The sequence below is a fragment of the Syngnathoides biaculeatus genome, chromosome 7 (assembly GCF_019802595.1).
Source record: "Syngnathoides biaculeatus isolate LvHL_M chromosome 7, ASM1980259v1, whole genome shotgun sequence".
In the NCBI taxonomy this organism is placed as follows: Eukaryota; Metazoa; Chordata; class Actinopteri; order Syngnathiformes; family Syngnathidae; genus Syngnathoides; species Syngnathoides biaculeatus.
In genome coordinates this window covers 24,820,971-24,838,500 of record NC_084646.1, presented here as the reverse complement: position 1 = coordinate 24,838,500, position 17,530 = coordinate 24,820,971, and the positions used below count along the sequence as shown (strand labels likewise).

The 17,530-nt window shown below is 39.2% G+C and overlaps 1 protein-coding gene across 8 annotated transcripts in view; it reads left to right on the top strand.

Annotated features, from left to right (window-relative positions):
* lrp8 (low density lipoprotein receptor-related protein 8, apolipoprotein e receptor) overlaps positions 1–17,005 on the top strand; it is a 187,969-nt gene extending 170,964 nt beyond the window's left edge. For 3 of the 8 annotated variants that reach the window (XM_061824584.1, XM_061824585.1, XM_061824586.1), the window contains exons 17-20: positions 4,326–4,478; positions 7,115–7,486; positions 10,754–10,822; positions 14,694–16,676. In XM_061824584.1, the coding sequence (XP_061680568.1) occupies positions 4,326–4,478; positions 7,115–7,486; positions 10,754–10,822; positions 14,694–14,995 (896 nt within the window). In that variant the 3' untranslated portion in view covers positions 14,996–16,676. Of the gene's footprint in view, positions 1–4,325; positions 4,479–7,114; positions 7,487–10,753; positions 10,823–14,693; positions 16,677–16,713 lie in introns of those variants that run through there. The other 5 variants (XM_061824589.1, XM_061824592.1, XM_061824591.1 and 2 more) reach the window with 4 other exon arrangements.
* Positions 17,006–17,530: the final 525 nt, after the last annotated feature.

Below are 17,530 nucleotides of genomic sequence, written 5' to 3'. Positions count from 1 at the left end.
GTGCTTTTCTTCTTTATACAGCAGGCCTTTTTCAAAAGTAAGATGTTGTACAGTACATGTTAATGTTTGCAATGGAATTTATTGGGTTACTTGACATAAGGTGGGTATTATAGGATAAAAATACCAAATATTGAATAGTGTAAACAGTATTGAATAATTATTTTTTGGGCTAATGTTGCCATTTTCTGAAACAAAGAGCAAATAAACTGTTGTACAATATACGTGTGTGTGTGTGCGTGTTTGTGTATGAGTGTATTGTGTTTCAGTTTCTTCCAAGATGGATGTCATTTAAGTGACAAACATTCGTTTGTGTATAACCACGGTCCTTTGTATTTGACGATTAGAGATTATGTTTTCATGCCTCATTTCCTGCCCTTTATCAAAGCACATTTTTCAGTGGGGAATTAACTGCATTGTCTCAATATAAGTCAAACATTTCTGTTCTCAGACATATCACAGCAATTAAACACGTTTTCAAAATGCTAACAAAAAGCCTGAGAAACGCTCATTGTGTTCAGAAAGACTAAAGGAACCCCTAAATTGGTGTAAAGATACATCGAGCATATTTCTCAGTCAACCCAGTCCCTTCCTGTTTTCCACTTAATCACCAATTAATTCTAATATAATTTGCTGAATTACACTTGAAACAGCACCAGATACTAATTCACCTGCTCTACAAATGTAATTTGGCTTCTGCATTCATCATAAACAAAAGTAATAATCCCTGAGAAAATATTTTTTTGTTTTCATCCATTTGGCTTTCATGTTTTTTGGGAGGTGGGCCGGCAACAAGGAGAGTTGCAAGGGCACAGAAATGATCCTTCCTTCCACATTGTACGTGCAGAGTTTCCCAAAAATGTCTCATAGATAATGCACAGAGTACATTTGTGTGGAAAGCTTTTTTGTTGCATGACTGATGTTGCATCCTCCAAGGACTTCATATGAAATCCTTGACGTACCGCTCCCTAAAACTACATGGAAGAGGCAGCAACAACCACAACCTGACCTATTTCTGGTGTCTCTCCACATGACATAAGTAACTTATTTTTTTAGTGATGGGTTACGGATGTGAATATTTCAGTATTTGAGCATAAAAAAAGTTTGAACAACCCACTCTCAAGTTACTGCTCAAACAAGCAATCGACCCATTGAGTTCCATATTGCATTTGTCAGTGAAACTAAGACAGAGGGGTTCGTTACTAACTTTGTTCATTTTCTTATTCCAAGCTATTGAGTGCTATTACTGTGGCCAATCATAGTTTAATTACACCGAAAAATATTACCGTAACTTCTCGAGTATAACATATCCTTATGTATAATGCGCACCCCCAAAGTTGATGTAAAAAATTCAGGAAAACCCTTCTACCAATGTACAATGCGCACTACCAATTTGCTGCTAGCCATATGCTCAAAATATTGGGAATTATCTGTATTTATATTTTCTTAAGTTTGTACTTGGATTGTTTTTCAAAAACTATCTGTACAATAATCATTAATAATAATCATTGTGCGTGTGCTGATGTAATGGTAATATATAACTCAGGATAGGCCACAGGACATGCTTGTCCTGATCCCTGTAATTGTCAGAACAGAATCCCTCAACCCACTAAAATAAATGCTCAATGATGGCATCACATTTTATTAATACTGTTGATAACACATATTACAGTCTTAAAAATAACTATTAACACTGTTTAATTTAAAAAATTGTTTGCATTTGTATGCATAAAATGTTTATGCATAGTGCTATTTATCATCTATATTAAACATCCTTGGCCAAGACTTCAAAAGAAGCATCTGACTCATCTCCAATCTGAAAAATATCCACCATAGCTACCTTTGGTGCATCACTGTCAAACCCATCATTGATCCATTGCATCATGAACATCCCATCTTGCTCCCACCGCATGTCATCCTCTTTGGCATCCATGACGTTTGTGAGGAACCATTTTTTTTAATCCCAAGAGTTTGGGTTGCGCAGCGCAGCCTCTCGCCCTCCATCCGGCTCCAATCTGTAGCAGCTTTCCTATGGTGTCTAGTGGCGAACAAAACAACATGAGCTCAAAATACATAGAAATGAATCTAATGGGTACATTAAAAAAAAAAGTGAGCATTCCAATTGTGTGCGCTCTACCTTTTTTTTTTTTTTTATGTAATCAATATGCCCGTACTACATAGTTTGAGCTCACGTTTTGATAATGACATGAAGCCATACGACTCTTGTTGTTTTGGACTCCTGCGCTGCTTCTGGGTTCCTCTAGTCAGCGATGACACATTTCTTTTAAAAGCATCTTCACAACTAGTCGTTGTAGTTGACATTTTTTGTCTTAGTTTAAGTTAAAACCAACTCACAGGCAGTCGTTTCCGATCTTTGGTGCAGGAGCAACAAATATGCTACGCTAACGATCGTAAAATGCGAAGCTCCCCCGAGGAGGTCATAGAGCTCAGGTTGGTCGTGCGGATTATCATAATATATATAAATGTGTAACATAAGACATGGAATATCATCTTGAAATGTATATGTATACCTTTTTTTATTTTATTACTTATTTTTTTATTTTTCATCCATCCTTAAATATAATGCGCTCTATAAAAATTTTAAAAATACTTTTGTAAAAAATTGCACATTATTTGAGAAATTACGGTAGGTTTTAACCACTCTTCAAATTCAAGGGTTTTGTTTTATGAGAAAATAAGACCAAGGTAAATCGTTTCAAAAAAAATTTCCACCATGAAAGTGACCAGAGACATACTGAGTGCAAAATTCGTCCCGAAAATCTAGACGAAGAGACCCCTGGTTCACACAATCAAGGACCAGTTTTTTGTTTTTGTTTTCTTGTTCCTCCTGCAACAAAGCCATGAATACTAACCAATGTGCCATAACCGTGATTGCTGGCATCATTATATTTGCTCCTTACAATGTACACATAATACAATTGCCTACCCAGTACGGCAGCTTTCATGCACGCCATCTCTAAAGGTCTGGTTATTGCTGCTTATGAGAATTATGTTCCTTATACATAAAACACTCCATGTAAGAAAATGCCATACAACACACGTACAGAGTCACGCACCCACACACTGTTTAAGGATTTGGACTTTCTTATATCAGAGTCCTCCCACTTATTTCTTCACTGACCAAATACTATGTGAGCATCCCTCAATTGCTTAAATTGGAAATTACAAAGTCAAGTCACAGAGACTTATTTTCTGATGGTGAGCAGCAACAGGAATGAATGATGGTTGCAATACATGGGGATTTAACATTCAACGACATTGGTGCCCCAAATTATTTGCACAACAAATGCATGGTCTTCTACATTGAATATTTAGCAATTTTCTCACTGTGTCCACCTGTAGTTGTGCTGCTGGATGCTTCCTCCACAAAGATTTATCAGTGTTGCACACTGGTTCACATCTGCTGTGAGGTTAGGGGGGCAGAGACGACCTGCTTAGGGCTTGTCTGCTGCTTAACAACAATGTTTACTCTAATCCGCTGATCCATGTGCTGTTAGATTAAATTGCCTACGTTAATCATAAAATGTAAATATATAATTTATATGCATCTGCACAGATTGGATACTCAAGTTGACCGGAGTTTGATCATCTATCACGCTCTGTATTACTTATTGTCTTTCAAAAACTTTTTTTTTTATGATACCATTGAAGTAATTTTTCCCTCATCAAGTTCGTGTTAGTACATGATTTTATTTTTTTTTTTTTATGCACACATTGTGTTTTCTGTTCGTTAAGTAACAGATGTTCTCTTTTGACGTTGAGCAGACATTTAGAAAAATTTCTAATGTTGGTTGTAATGTGTCAAAAGTATGCTTTCAGTGACCACATGTGGAAGATCTGCAGATAAAAATTCATTTGTTTCCTTCATATTCACCCATGCGCACAAAGTTGTTGGTGATTTCACTTATACTTTAATGCTGATGGTAGTGACCTAAACGCAAAAGTAGGGCTGCCCTTCAATTTTTAATACACCCTTCCTCCTTCCTTCCTGCTTTTACTTAGCAGTTGTGCTTGACTGGATTTCATCAGTCTCTCTTCACCAAACACTGGCATCCACAAATTTTGAAATACACTGTATTTAAAAGAGAGCAAATTGTGGTATATGTTACAGTAGATATACTGTATAATATTGTAATCGCCAAACCTCTTCTATGTAACTTAAGTGTACATTTCTAAAACTAAACTTATGTTGTGTGTGTGCGTGCGTGCGTGCGTGCGTGCGTGTGTGTGTGTGTGCGTGTGTGTGTGTGTGTGTGTGTGTGTGTGTGTGGTGTGTGTGTGTGTGTGTGTCCGTGCGTCCTTTAAAGCCCCTGACACCTGTAACATGGGCAGTCTTCCAAATGGCGGCTGTGAGTACCTTTGTTTAAAGGCGCCTCAGATTACAGACCACTCCCCCAAATATACGTGTGCCTGTTCTGATGGAATGGAACTGGGACCGGACATGAGGCGATGTGCCACAGGCAAGTCTTGACTTCATGTACACTGTAACATATTGTTAAAAAAAGTCAAATCCTGACAGTAACATTCTGATATTAATACTAATAATAATAATGTTGTATTGTGGGATATATTTGTGGATATCTTATAATTTGTCATTGAATATTATATGTTGTTACCAAAAATAGTATTCCATTCCAGGATGGATTTTGAAAATTAAATATCACAGCTAAGCAGGAGCATATTCCAGATGGACAAGAGGCAGGGTACATTCTGAACTGGTCGCAGGCCAATCAAAGACCACATATGAGCACATTCGCACTCACATTCAGGCCTATGGCCAATTTAGAGTCGTGTAACAAAACATTTTCTGTATAATTCTTCAGACATCATTCTGTATCAGGACATCATTCATTCCAGTGCAAAAGATTTTTTGTTAAATTTTTGTATATGGCTTGTCATCATTTGGAGCACAGGTGAACTGCAGCCTATCCCAGATGACTACTGGTCAAGGGGAAGGGTACACCGGACTGTTTGTTGGCAGGACACCTATACACAGTAGACCAAAAAAAAAAAAAATACTACCAACAGAATTCACACTTATGGAGGATTAAGAGTCTTACATGAATGGCTTTGAGGTGTGGAAGGCAGCCGATGTACCCTGAGAAAACCTGTAGAAGTATAATGAACATTATGCAAACTCCAAACAGCAGATCCTGGGTCAAGACTTGAACCTTTTACTTCTTAACTGTGACACTGACATTTAGACATGTACAATTCAAAAAAACGAATTCACCATTCTGCCTTCAAAATATGTGTCCTCAACATTTACCCAGTAAGACAATAATATAATTATATATACAGGTACAGCAAAAATAATATTTTTCTAGTTGCAGTGCCAGTATTTGAATTACCATTTTTTGCCCAACTTTCTACAACATTCAACTACAGTATTCACTGAAAATTTAGCCAGATGGGAATAACAATAAAGTGAGGTTAAATGCAGGAGACTGTGAAACATGATTGTGATTAAATAAATTGTAAGGAATAATTTTTTGAGTCCCCACTGAGTTTGTCAGTTCATCCATTGACAAAGACATGAGCGGGCAAGTTTAAGTTAACAGTAAGATTAAAGTAAGTGACAGTCAGTAAGATTATGTAAAAGAAAAATCCAGAAAACCAAAAAATCTATGTTTATGTCATTGGTAAAAATAAGTATTTGATTCCCTTCCAACGATACAGGATTTTGGTTCCCACAGACTTGTCCTCCCACCTTAAGAAAGTACTTATCACCTGTATGAATGACGCCTATCTCAACTTGTAAACTGTATAAAGACACCTGTCCACAGAACCAATTAATCAGATACCAAAATCTCCATCATGAGCAAGACCAAAGAACTTTCTACTGAAGACATGAGGGAAAAGACTAGACCTGCATAAGGATAGAATGGGCTACAAGACCAATGGCTACAGCAGATGTGAAGGAGACAACCACTGGTGCAATACTTAGCAAATGGAAAAAACTGTTTTCCTTGATCTGGGGTTGCCACAAGATTGCACCTTGTGGAGTATTGATGATCATGAGAGAGGTACAGCAACAGCTCAGAACTCTTGGACTTGGGAGAAGCTTGTTCATGAGCTCAAAGCAGATACGACCAGTCGTCAAGAAAAACATTCCTAACATACTACGTCAAAATTGATTACATTCCTACAGCGTCTGTAAGGTCCTCCTGCTCAAGAAGGCTCACATGAACAGACCAGTCCAAAGTTTGCCAGTGAACACCTGAATAATTCAGCGAATCATTGGGAGAAGGTAATGTAGTCAGTTGAGACCTAAATCGAGCTGTTTGGAATTGACTCAAGTTTGGAAGAAGAGGAAGAGAATTTTGGACTATGACACCCCCTCCCCAAAAAAAAAAAAAAAAAAAAAAACATCCCCAACGACAAGCATGGAAGTGGAAGCAATATGCTTCGGGGTTGTCTCTGCATATCACCGCAACAAGGGAACTATGGATGGCGTCTTGGATTGTTAAATCCTGGCTAACAACCTCCTTCTCTTGGCCCAAACACTTAAAATGGGTTGTGGATACGACATCCAGGAAGACGATGACTCAAAGTACACAGCCAAGGAAAAAAAAATGTAGCCAAAGAAGAAGCAGATTGATTGTGCCCCAGCTAGCTGAACCTTAATCCCTAAAAACTCTGAGCTGATGATAGGAGTTGCCAAGTTACAGCTTCAAAACCTGAAGGTTTTGGAGAGGTTCTGTAAAGAGGTGTGGACCAAAATTCCTCCCAGGATGAGTGACAAACTGTTGATGAACTACAACAAATATCTGACCTCTGTACTGGCCAACAAGGTGTTCTCCACCAATTACCAAGTCATGTTTTGATAGAGGGTCAAATGATTTTTTTTTCCCCCTCAAGGAACTGGAAAATCATTTGAAATTTTTTCTCATGTGATTTATTACATTTTTTTTAATATTCTGTCTCTGCCTGTGAAAATACACCTACCATTGAAAATATAGAATGTTCATGTCTTTGTCAATGTCTAAACCTACAAAATCAATGAGGGATCAAATAATTATTTCCTCTGGCATATTTGTCCATCTTTGACATATACCTAATGCTAATGTTTACATTTCTTTGTACTACTGTGCAGTCCGAGCAAGAATAACAACAACAACAGTTCCTACCATTAGTTCTATAACCACTACATCATCTACCACAACCACCATGGCGAGCACAACAACAAAAGCCACACTTGTTCTCACCACAACGGTACCAGCCACAACCACCACTACTGCTGCTTCTACCACATTCACGACGACAACCACTCGTCTGGGAACGGCCGAACCCACCCAAAAACCCAGAGGAACCACCACTGAGCAACCTCGAACACCTGCTGCCATAAATACACAGACCAGTTTCAGTAGCACCAGTCAGACATCAACATCCTCTCCGACTCCCCTACTAGGCTCAGTGGCCCCAAGCAGCATTCATAAAGAGGGCAACGCCAACCTGTCACACAGAGGTAAGGAATACCCTCAGCGGGGGTCAATGCAAAGCTTGTTAAATCATGTGAGTTGCGCTTGCAGGATACGTGTTCACTTGTGTGTGAGATGCTCTATAGTCAGTCCTGCCATGATTGTACCCTGCCATCATCACAACAGGGAACTGAAACACAGACAGATAGATAGATGGATAGATAGATGGATAGATAGATAGATATAGATAGATAGATAGATAGATATAGATAGATAGATAGATAGATAGATAGATAGATAGATAGATAGATAGATAGATAGATAGAGTTCTTGGTTATTTCATATGCAATCTTCACTCGCCTTTTGTCACAAGGGTACAGGCAATTTTGCAAGTGAAATGTTGGATAGTCTCAGGGTATTCTGTGTCCTGTCAGCAGTATGGAAGCAGTTATTGTTACAAGACCGATTCTGCAAAATTGGAAATAGTTGTTTGTGTGACAGTTGGAAGGACAGGCAAAATTGGGTCATTGGCAAGACAATAAAAATGTGAACATTAGTTAGAAGAAAAATAAACTGTAGACAGACAAAGATCAAGATAAATAAATTATACAATCGTGATGCAGTGCTGTTTAAGAGCTTCACAGTGTAGGCGATGAGTAAGACAGGAGAAAAATGTGTGGTAAATAAGGCAAAAGTGCAAAGTTCCTCAGGGTCAGTGATGTGGAATTATAGAGAAAAGCTTGCCTTTTCACTTCTGAGCCCTGTTTTGTTTTTTTCCCCACAAACCAAAAATCAAATTCCTCTTGTTTCAGAGGTTTTCACCTCTCGCCACATCACAACTACTCCATATGAGAGTTCAAGCAGAAATGAGTAGAAATGGGGCATCAAAATGTCTCCTTGCCCATGGGCCATGTGTTATAATCTTTAACTTCATTTGCCCTGTCAAGTTAGCTTTTACATGTCCTGAGCGGCGCCTGGAATTTTGTCAGAAGATAAAGCTGATGCCTGGATCAGACAAAAAGATAAAATTGGTATTTATGTTTGTCAGACGACCTCCATGAAAACTTGCATACCTGTCTGACAGTGGCAACACTATACGACATATTCTGATACCCCTGTATCCTATCACTGGGCTTTATCTTGTCAATTCAAACATTACCGGGGAGACATAAGCAGCTGCTCAGGAGATGTTTTTTTAGATTAACCATTCAAGAATTGCTTGACATATGTTCAAGTACTTTTAATATGATACAGCAAGCTTGTGCAAGCACTAATGTTTGTACATACACATGCCAGCGTTCTGTCAAATCATGCTCTAAAGCAGAGGTCAGGAACCTTTTCAACTGAGAGAGCCATAAATGCCAAATATTTTAAAATGTAAATTCAAAAGAGCCATGGAATATTTTAAAGACTAAATACAGGTGAATTTGTACATTTATGTAGAACCAACACTTTTACACTAAGTCTCTGAATTCCTTTAAATAACATTAAGCTGTTGCTAACCAATGATGACAAAAGTACTTCTTACCATGAATGCGACTTCTGGTGCTGCACGGTTTTGCTGATGGCTTTATAGTCTGTTAGATTAAGCTTCATGCAGGCATTGAGACTTCCATCCATTAATCGCGAACGTAAATCAATTTGATTTGCCGTCATGATGGTACGATGGTGAACAGTTCTTGCCGACAAAGGCATGTCTTTTATTCGTTTGATTATCTTGTCTTTATGCAAGGTTGTCAAAATGTTTATTGGCAACATCAAATAAGAATGCTTTGGCATATTCCCCATCTGTAAATTTAGACACACAGCAGAACGCTCCCTCTCCACAAAGACTGTCCATTCTTGTTGAAAACTTCAGTACTCCTCATATTTTTTTCTTTTAGCGACCTTTGTCAAAAACGTTTCCATAATTACTTTTTCCGACCGGATCAGTGTTCAACCCTTCTGCGCCTGCGCACATCTATTGCCAACACCAAAGTACGGCAACCCCACTGGGACAAGCTGTCTCTGCATTATTTGGATTGCCTGCACGACAGATTACATGTACAATTTGTTGTTATGAGGGTTCTGCGACCCATATGCAACCATCAAAAGAGCCAGGTATGGCTTGCAAGCCATAAGTTCCCGACGCCTGCTCTAAAGCTTCAGTAAATGTTAAAAACAGCGACCAATTTCAAACACTGGAAGCAAGGTGCCGGTCTCAATAAGCAATCCTATTGCATATAACATCAAGGTGCGCTGTTAGAGAGTTGTTATGTTTCACTACTCTGAAGATATTCAAGAAAATCAAACGTGGTAAACTTTTCATTTTGGTGTCAAAGAGCTATCAAATTGCCAGTCATGGCTTATGTCATACTAATGTAAGTTTTGTCGTTCGCGACATATATTGTTTGGCGTAGTCAAGGAAATTACCCATAATAGCGAATCACATCAATATCGGAGCTGAATTTCTGTTTTGTGATCTAGTCATCAGGGAATATAGGAAGGTGGAAGAAAAAGGGAAGGTAACCAGGAGTGGTAAAACACAGCTCTATGCTCACAGAAAAACCTGAAGCAACTATACATGTTCTTATAAGATCCATTTTCTGTAGGAAAGTTTTTATTTGGATCCCAAATTGAGTGTGCTGAAAACAGTATGGATTAATTTAAAGACGATTTCATCTGTACAAATTGCATCTGGCAATAGTGTCAAATTTTTCCAAACCTCTTTTGATTTGGAATAACTGACACAAACATGTCAAATTCATTGGGATGGTCCTAGGAGGTGTGAGTTTAGACCAACATTCCATCCATCCATTTTCTGAGGTGCTTATCCTCACAAGGGTCATGGGAGTGCTGGAGCCTATCCCAGCTAACTTCGGGCAGGAAACTGGGTACACCCTGAACTCATTGCCAGCCAATCGCAGGGCACACATTTTGCCATCAAATCATCACATGCGCCAGGTATATGTTAAACATCACACTCTCGTTGCCCTAGTACCCAGGTTGTCGCAGAGTGGTCTTGTCGCAAATGCCTGCAACTAGCCTTGCAATTGTACAATTATCAAGTTACGGCAGTTTCTGCTCTCCACTGTAGACGCGGTGTCTGATCTAATAATTTCATATGATATACATTATGGAAGAAAATGTTTTGCAGTGTTTTGCTAGTACTGTAAAACACCTCATGACTACTTGCTGCAGAAAAAAAAATCCTTCTAGCAACGTATTTAGGGATGATTTTGAAAATAACTGGACTGTTTTCACTCTCTCTCACTCTCTCTCTCTCTCTCTCTCTCTCTCTCTCTCTCTCTCTCTCTCTCTTCTTTTTATCTCAGCTGCGGGTGATCACTACCTCATAGGCAACAACATCACAGTTGCTGTCTTGGGGATAGTCATTCCTATCGGTGAGTTCTTTTGACTTTCTAGCAGAGTTGTTTTGGCTTTTTGCTTGCCTGCTTTTCCCTCCTGGCTTTTCCCTCTGTGATTGTTGTGTGCGCGTGTGCATGTACAGTACATGCATAAGAATCACAGACTTAAAAAGCATCTTTCTCCCACCTGCCTGATAACTTGCTTAATTTGTGAGTTTAAACTTTCAAAATCTTTGGTTGGCCTCAGTAGTGTTCTATCAGAAAATACCCAATGGTTTATCAATTTTATAAAATTCTGTACTATTACTCTACTACAGCCCCCTTGGTCCCATGGCTAGAGGAAGCTATTACAAGCCAGTAAGCTCATTAGTGAGCAGTGGCCTTTGTAATGTGCACGTTACAATATGTCATAATTAGAAGGATTTGAGCAAGTGTGGACCTCCATTTATGTTTAGCCATCACGTTTGACTCACTGCAAATAATATTAAATTCCGACTCTGTTTGGGACTCGCCATATTGCAGTTAATTCCGTTGACACAAAACTAAATACGTCTTATAGCATGACACCGAGAGTTTTGTCGGGTACCGTTCAACATTTTGAAGGTACTTGGAAAAATGAGAGACACTTGGCATAGAGGACCCATATTTAATGCCGAAGTCGATGTTTTCGCCGATAAGAAAATGGACTGTTAATTCGCTTCCACTTGTCTTGGACAACTGTATCTACACATATATCTGGTGAATAAGTCATCGAGATTTACACAGAAAAGTTCGAAAGTGTATAAAAGTCTCGACGCTTATGAATCCTTCATTGCTGGATCTGTTCTCAATCAGGAATAAATCCCACATAGTGATGGACCCACTCAGATTTTTTCAATACAAATACCAATATTTAAATAAATGACTCCTGGTTTTCCACAAACTCGCTTTCATTAACTATGATTGGGGAAAAAATTTAGGACAGGGAGTCATCACCTCTGTACACAGCCGTATTGTGGCCACACATTAACCGCCGTAAACCTCTGCGACAGATGTTGTTTTTTTTTTTTTTGTTTTGTTTTTTTAAATACGCATTGTTCTCAAATGAGTCAATTTGGCATTATAAATACTTCTTTATTATTTGAGATTGACAAGAATAATTCCTACCTGAAATGAAATGATATGAATTTGGATGGGTACCATCCATTTAATTTTCAATTTCCATCGATCTTTTCTGGTCTTTTCAGCTGGTATTCCATAGAATGGTCTCTTTGAAGAATTGTCTCATCTATTGTGACAACCAACGGAACACAATAGGTCTCGGGCATTGGGAAAAATGTGCTCCGGTTCAGCAACGCCCAAGCAGCTTTGTTTAACCGGCAACCAATCATTTTTTTCTGGTCTTTTTAGCTGGAATTCTATAGAATGATATATTTGAAGAACTGTATCATCTATTGTGACAACCAACAGCACAACAGGTCTCAGGCAATTTGAAAAATGTCGTTACGAACTCGTTACATACATTTACTTACATATTAGTGTATTTCTCTAATGAGTGGAAATTAATATATATTAATGTCAGTAAAGTGTTTTTTAAAAAAAATAATTTTGTTCCACAACATGAAAAAAAAAAAAAAAGTCAAGCACATATTGCTCGAGCAAAGGCTTTACATTAAGAAACCTGAGTTCCAACCTTCTGATTGCTGCACCCATTTAATGCTTTTTGGGGGGTCCAGTCAGAAGATCATTACATTAGTCATGTCTACTTGAGATAAAAGCATGGATGAGCTTCTCCTGCTTGGCACATGCAAACCTTCAATGAATATAAAGACTAAAATGATACGCTTTTTGAAGCTCAACAATAAGATAACAAAGAATTAGGGCTGAACAAACACTTATAAAAAGACATCAAGAGAGTAAAGATGCTGAAAGAATTATACGATCAAATTTATAGACAAAATCCAGTAAAGACAGTCTTCAATTGACAATCTAATAATCCAAACCCCAAAACACTTTTCACGGTCATTGGGAAAACAAATCCATAGCATAAGTAGGGTAAAAGTAACCTGTCTCACGACGGTCTAAACCCAGCTCAAGTTCCCTATTAGTGGGTAAACAATCCAACACTTGATGATTTTTGCCTCACAATGATAGGAAGAGCCCACATCTAAGGATCAAAAAACAACATCGTTATGAAGGCTTGATCGGCAGAAGCCAGTTATCCCTGTGGTAACTTTTCTGACACCTCCTTCCAGGGGGGGAGTTTACAAAACAGTTTGTAAGAATACAGTATGTTGCATTCATGTTAGAAGCAATATCATGATCTATGATGAAAAGAAATCATCATTCGCATTTAAAAAAAATATATATATATATTTTGCTTTTTCATAGGAACGGAAAAAATACTAACAGCTATAATATAATTTAAGGGTCATCATATGCCTGAGATCTTTCATTTCTTATAGTGAACACAGTGGCAGTTGAGAGGTACGTTGTACTGCCATTTTTCCATTCTCTACAATTAAGATATCAAGTCAGTTCATTATAAAAGCCCCCAAGATTATTAACCCCTGCTCATCCGTTGCTCATTTGAACCCTCCTGCTATTCATTGAGGCAGTAAATCCCCTCATTCTCCCATTTTTGGCAGATTTGAAACGTTAATTATTGTCGCAGGTCTACAAGGGCCAGATTTCTGTGCTTCCACCCACTAATGAACCGCGCCCACCCAACATCTCCTCAAGGGGAATCAGCCTATTATAATCAGTACTTAGCCAAATACTGTCATATATGGTGGCTTGTAATTGGAGTGAAATTTTCTAAAGGAAACAAAAACCAATGTTTTCAACCCAATGAGCATATAGAGAGGAACAAAGAGGGGTGTGGAGTTTCAGCCCAGTCAAAGAAGGATCTCAAATGCATGTCTAATACAAGGGAAATTACGATTTCCATCATTGATTTCATAGATGCCTATACAAGGATATATTTGTGCACTACTTACAGGTAATGTAGGGTAGCTGTGGTAATTAGGGGAAAGAGACTTGCTTTATCTCAAACCCTCCAAAAAGTCAACAGAGCTTCACTCTGCTTTTATCACACTTTCAATTCCAAACACAAATCATCACTCATCCTTAAGACTTATAGAAACCACATAAAGGTAACACAGTACTAGCAGCTAAGTTCACAGTAATGTTAGTAGGCTTTTATTGTGGGGAGGAAGAAAAATAATTTATTAGATTTAGGCTGAAAGATTTTATCACAAAATTATAGAAATCCAATGTGGGTTTTTTATCCGTCGTCTGATGCATGTGTCATGTTTTTGTGTATGGTAGAGGTAGAATGTATGTAGAGTACAATGATGTGTGCAGGTGCTTATCATTACAAATGTTGCACATGCAAACACCTTTGTGTTTTTGCTTCCAAATGTAGCATGAGGATGGCATGTACTGTCATTATGTCATATGAAGGCTCTTTGTTTTCTTTTCATCATACTTTGTGTCACCTTATTTATTTATTCCCTGGCAAGGGGGCTTGAGGTCTCCTTTTAGATGATTAGGTCATGGCTGTTCACAACAAGCCCAATCCAAGCCCTTCACGACAATATGGGTATATAAAGTCATATGAATTGGTTGTTATTTGAGTTCAAAAAGATCAGTAATTATTAAGAATTTTCTTAATTTTAAAAATGTGTTGCATTGAAAAGGTTGAAACATCTTATTGTTTGTAATTATCTTTTATTCTAATTAAAATGTCTTGACTTCACATCTTGCACAAAATAAATTGGGTCTTGAAAAGGGAAAGAAAATAATGAGCCCTCAGTACGAGCAATTGTGTTTACGTGTATGTGCTTAATGTGCCGCTCTGTGTCCCCTGGGCTGTGTTAACGCTCCCGCCGTCTGTTGTTGTTGTGTGTGTGTTAAACACATGCAGTCCCTATCCTTGCCACAGTGGTCATCGGGCTACTTTGCACCGGCGCCTACCTGGTGTGGCGCAACTGGCGGCGCAAAAACACCAAGAGCATGAACTTCGACAACCCGGTCTACCGCAAGACCACGGAGGATGACGACGACGAAATCCATATCGGCCGACACAGCGAGTCCATCGGACACGTCTACCCAGCAGTGAGTGGCAGCCACAGTCAGCCATTCATAGCGCTTCCTCTAGGGAGTGGCGTCAGCGACAGCAACTCTCACTGGTACTCAGGGGCGCCGATGCTGTCCAGTGGCAAATGAGGAAAGCATCTTCTGAGGAGGAATTATTGAGAAGGAGGCGTACGCGTCAGAAAAGCCTTCTTGTTGGTGAAAGAGAAGCATTCGTGCACATACCAACATACACACACACACCATGTTTTTGCAGTAAACACTAAAAACGCCAAACACTTGAATTCCTACACAATGTTATCATTGCTCTTTGGATCATGCTCATATAATACAAACATTTTATCAATTGTTCATCCTTTGTAATCATATTGAATCACAATTTTTGTACTTTGTCATTTTTCTAGTTATGTAAGTGTTTTGTGAGAAAGACATTATAATGTCCTCATTGTTAGGTTCCTATGTTAAAAAAAAGTAGACTGACACATATCACCTGTTATAAGAAGCTGCTGGTTTTAGTTCCGGAGCAAAAGGGCGTCATCATCATCATCACACAGCACTGGTGTGATGACGATTGTTACTATCCTGGACGACCCCTTACCTATGTGGTGCTATCGTCTTGTAATTGACTGGTACGAATTTGAGTTCTACAGTCACCAGATCCTGGTGACAGGATGGCACAGTAGTTCACATTTTTAGAGTTAATTGTTTCATACAAATTTTATTTCCTTCTACTTGAATGAAATTTCGGATCACAAATCAGAACCAAGAGCAATTAAAAAAACATATTTTGTGGTTAGCACATCTGCCTCACAATGCAGAGATAGTGTGTTCGAATCTGGGCTGTGGTCTTCCTGTGTGGAGTTTGCATGTTCTCCCCATGCCTGTGTGGGTGTTCTCTAGGCACTCTGGTTTCCTCCCACATTCCCCAAAACATGCACAGTAATGTTCATTAAAGACTTTAAAATTGCCCGTTGGTGTGAATGTGAGTGTGAATGATTGTTTGTTTATCCCTGTATGAGCCTTCTGATTGCCTGTCGACCAGTTCTGGGTGCATCCCGCCTCTCGCACGGATTAAGCTGGGATAGGCTCCAGTGCGCCTGCAGCACTAGTGAGGTTAAGCGGTTAAGAGAATTAATGGATGGTTATTTTGGTGTTAAGTTTTATTTTCTGGGAGCATTGCCCTTAAAATAGCACTGGTGCAGGTGCAACAATGTGGCTTGGGATCAAAAACTCAAGAGTCAACAGCAGGTTGGAGTTGCATTCAACCCACCTAAAGACCAACCTAAAACGTGGAGACCGAAGTTGCTTTAAGGACATTCCTTGCATATCATGTGTTGTCAGAGTAGCAGAGCATGCAGTGAAGGGCTGCCAAAAAAGAATCTGTGAGTTGAGCGCTTTGATCAGCTGGCATGGCAACACTGATTTCTTTGTCACGCCGGCAAGGAAGAAGGCAAATTTGGAATAAACTGGCCTGATAGCAAATTATACATGACAAATGAGTATTTTTAGAAGGGACTAAAAATCCTTTTTGGCAAGGAAGTGGGACATAAGGTAGCATTTTTGTTGGTCACGTCATTTATCCAAATATTGTCCTACTCTCATGTGGCATCTATGAGAGCCAGAGAGAGACCATTTTTGTGGGCCAAACATTTGCAGCCTGCATTGCTCTAAGAGCCAGAAAAGGGAAAAGACGAGGAGGTCTTGGTGGGAGGAGGAGGTGAAAATCACAAATTAAAAGATGAAACCTGTTTTTCTATTTTGGGTTGTTTTTCCATCATGCCACTGTCTCATGTTTTGTTTTGATTTGTTTTTTTCCTCTTGGTAACTTTTTTTTTATCTGCTGTTTTCAGCGAGTGGCACTCAGTCTGGAGGACGATGGCTATCCCTGAAGGAGGGATGAAGCCTCTCCCTTCATTCCCACCTTGGCCCCTCCCCCCCTCCACAATAAGGTCGCCCTCAACGCTCCTTTTGCCTCCCTTTAAGGAGCAGGGATGATTCATACAATCAGTATCTCCTGACATTCTCCAATCGTGCTGTCAATGTAGTAACAATACTACCACCAGTAGCTGCTACTGCATTTAATTCTCTCGCATAGTAGCCTATGGTCTACACAGTTCTCTCACGCTCTCTCTCTCTCTCTCTCTCTCTCTCTCTCTCTCTCTCTCCTCTCTCTCTCTCTCTCTCTCTCTCTGCCTCCTGGTAGTCCCAGTGAAGACTTACATGCTCCCCTGTGATATTTGTCACACTAACCTTATTGGGCTGTCATCAGTGCCAGAGCAGCAAGCTTATTTCTTAATTTATCATATTCATGATTATTCTTTGTAAATATGTTACTGCTAGCTACGATTGCACAGCACACAACAAATTTCAACCCAGTTTGACTGATACACAGCAGTTGGGGAAGGCTGTTATTCCTTTTAGGTGTCATTTTGTATAGGAGTGGTGTCACTATCTTTTCACTCTTCAGCCCTCCATGTCTGCCCCTTCGCATACAGTACTAAGGTAGCAAAGGTAAATATAGGTATGAAGAAATTAGTCTTTGGAGCTGAGGATGTGTGTGTGTGTGTGTGTGTGTGTGTGTGTGTGTGTGTGTGTGTGTGTGTGTGTGTGTGTGTGTGTGTGTGTGTGTGTGTGTGTGTGTGTGTGTGTGTAATCATTCGGAGGTGA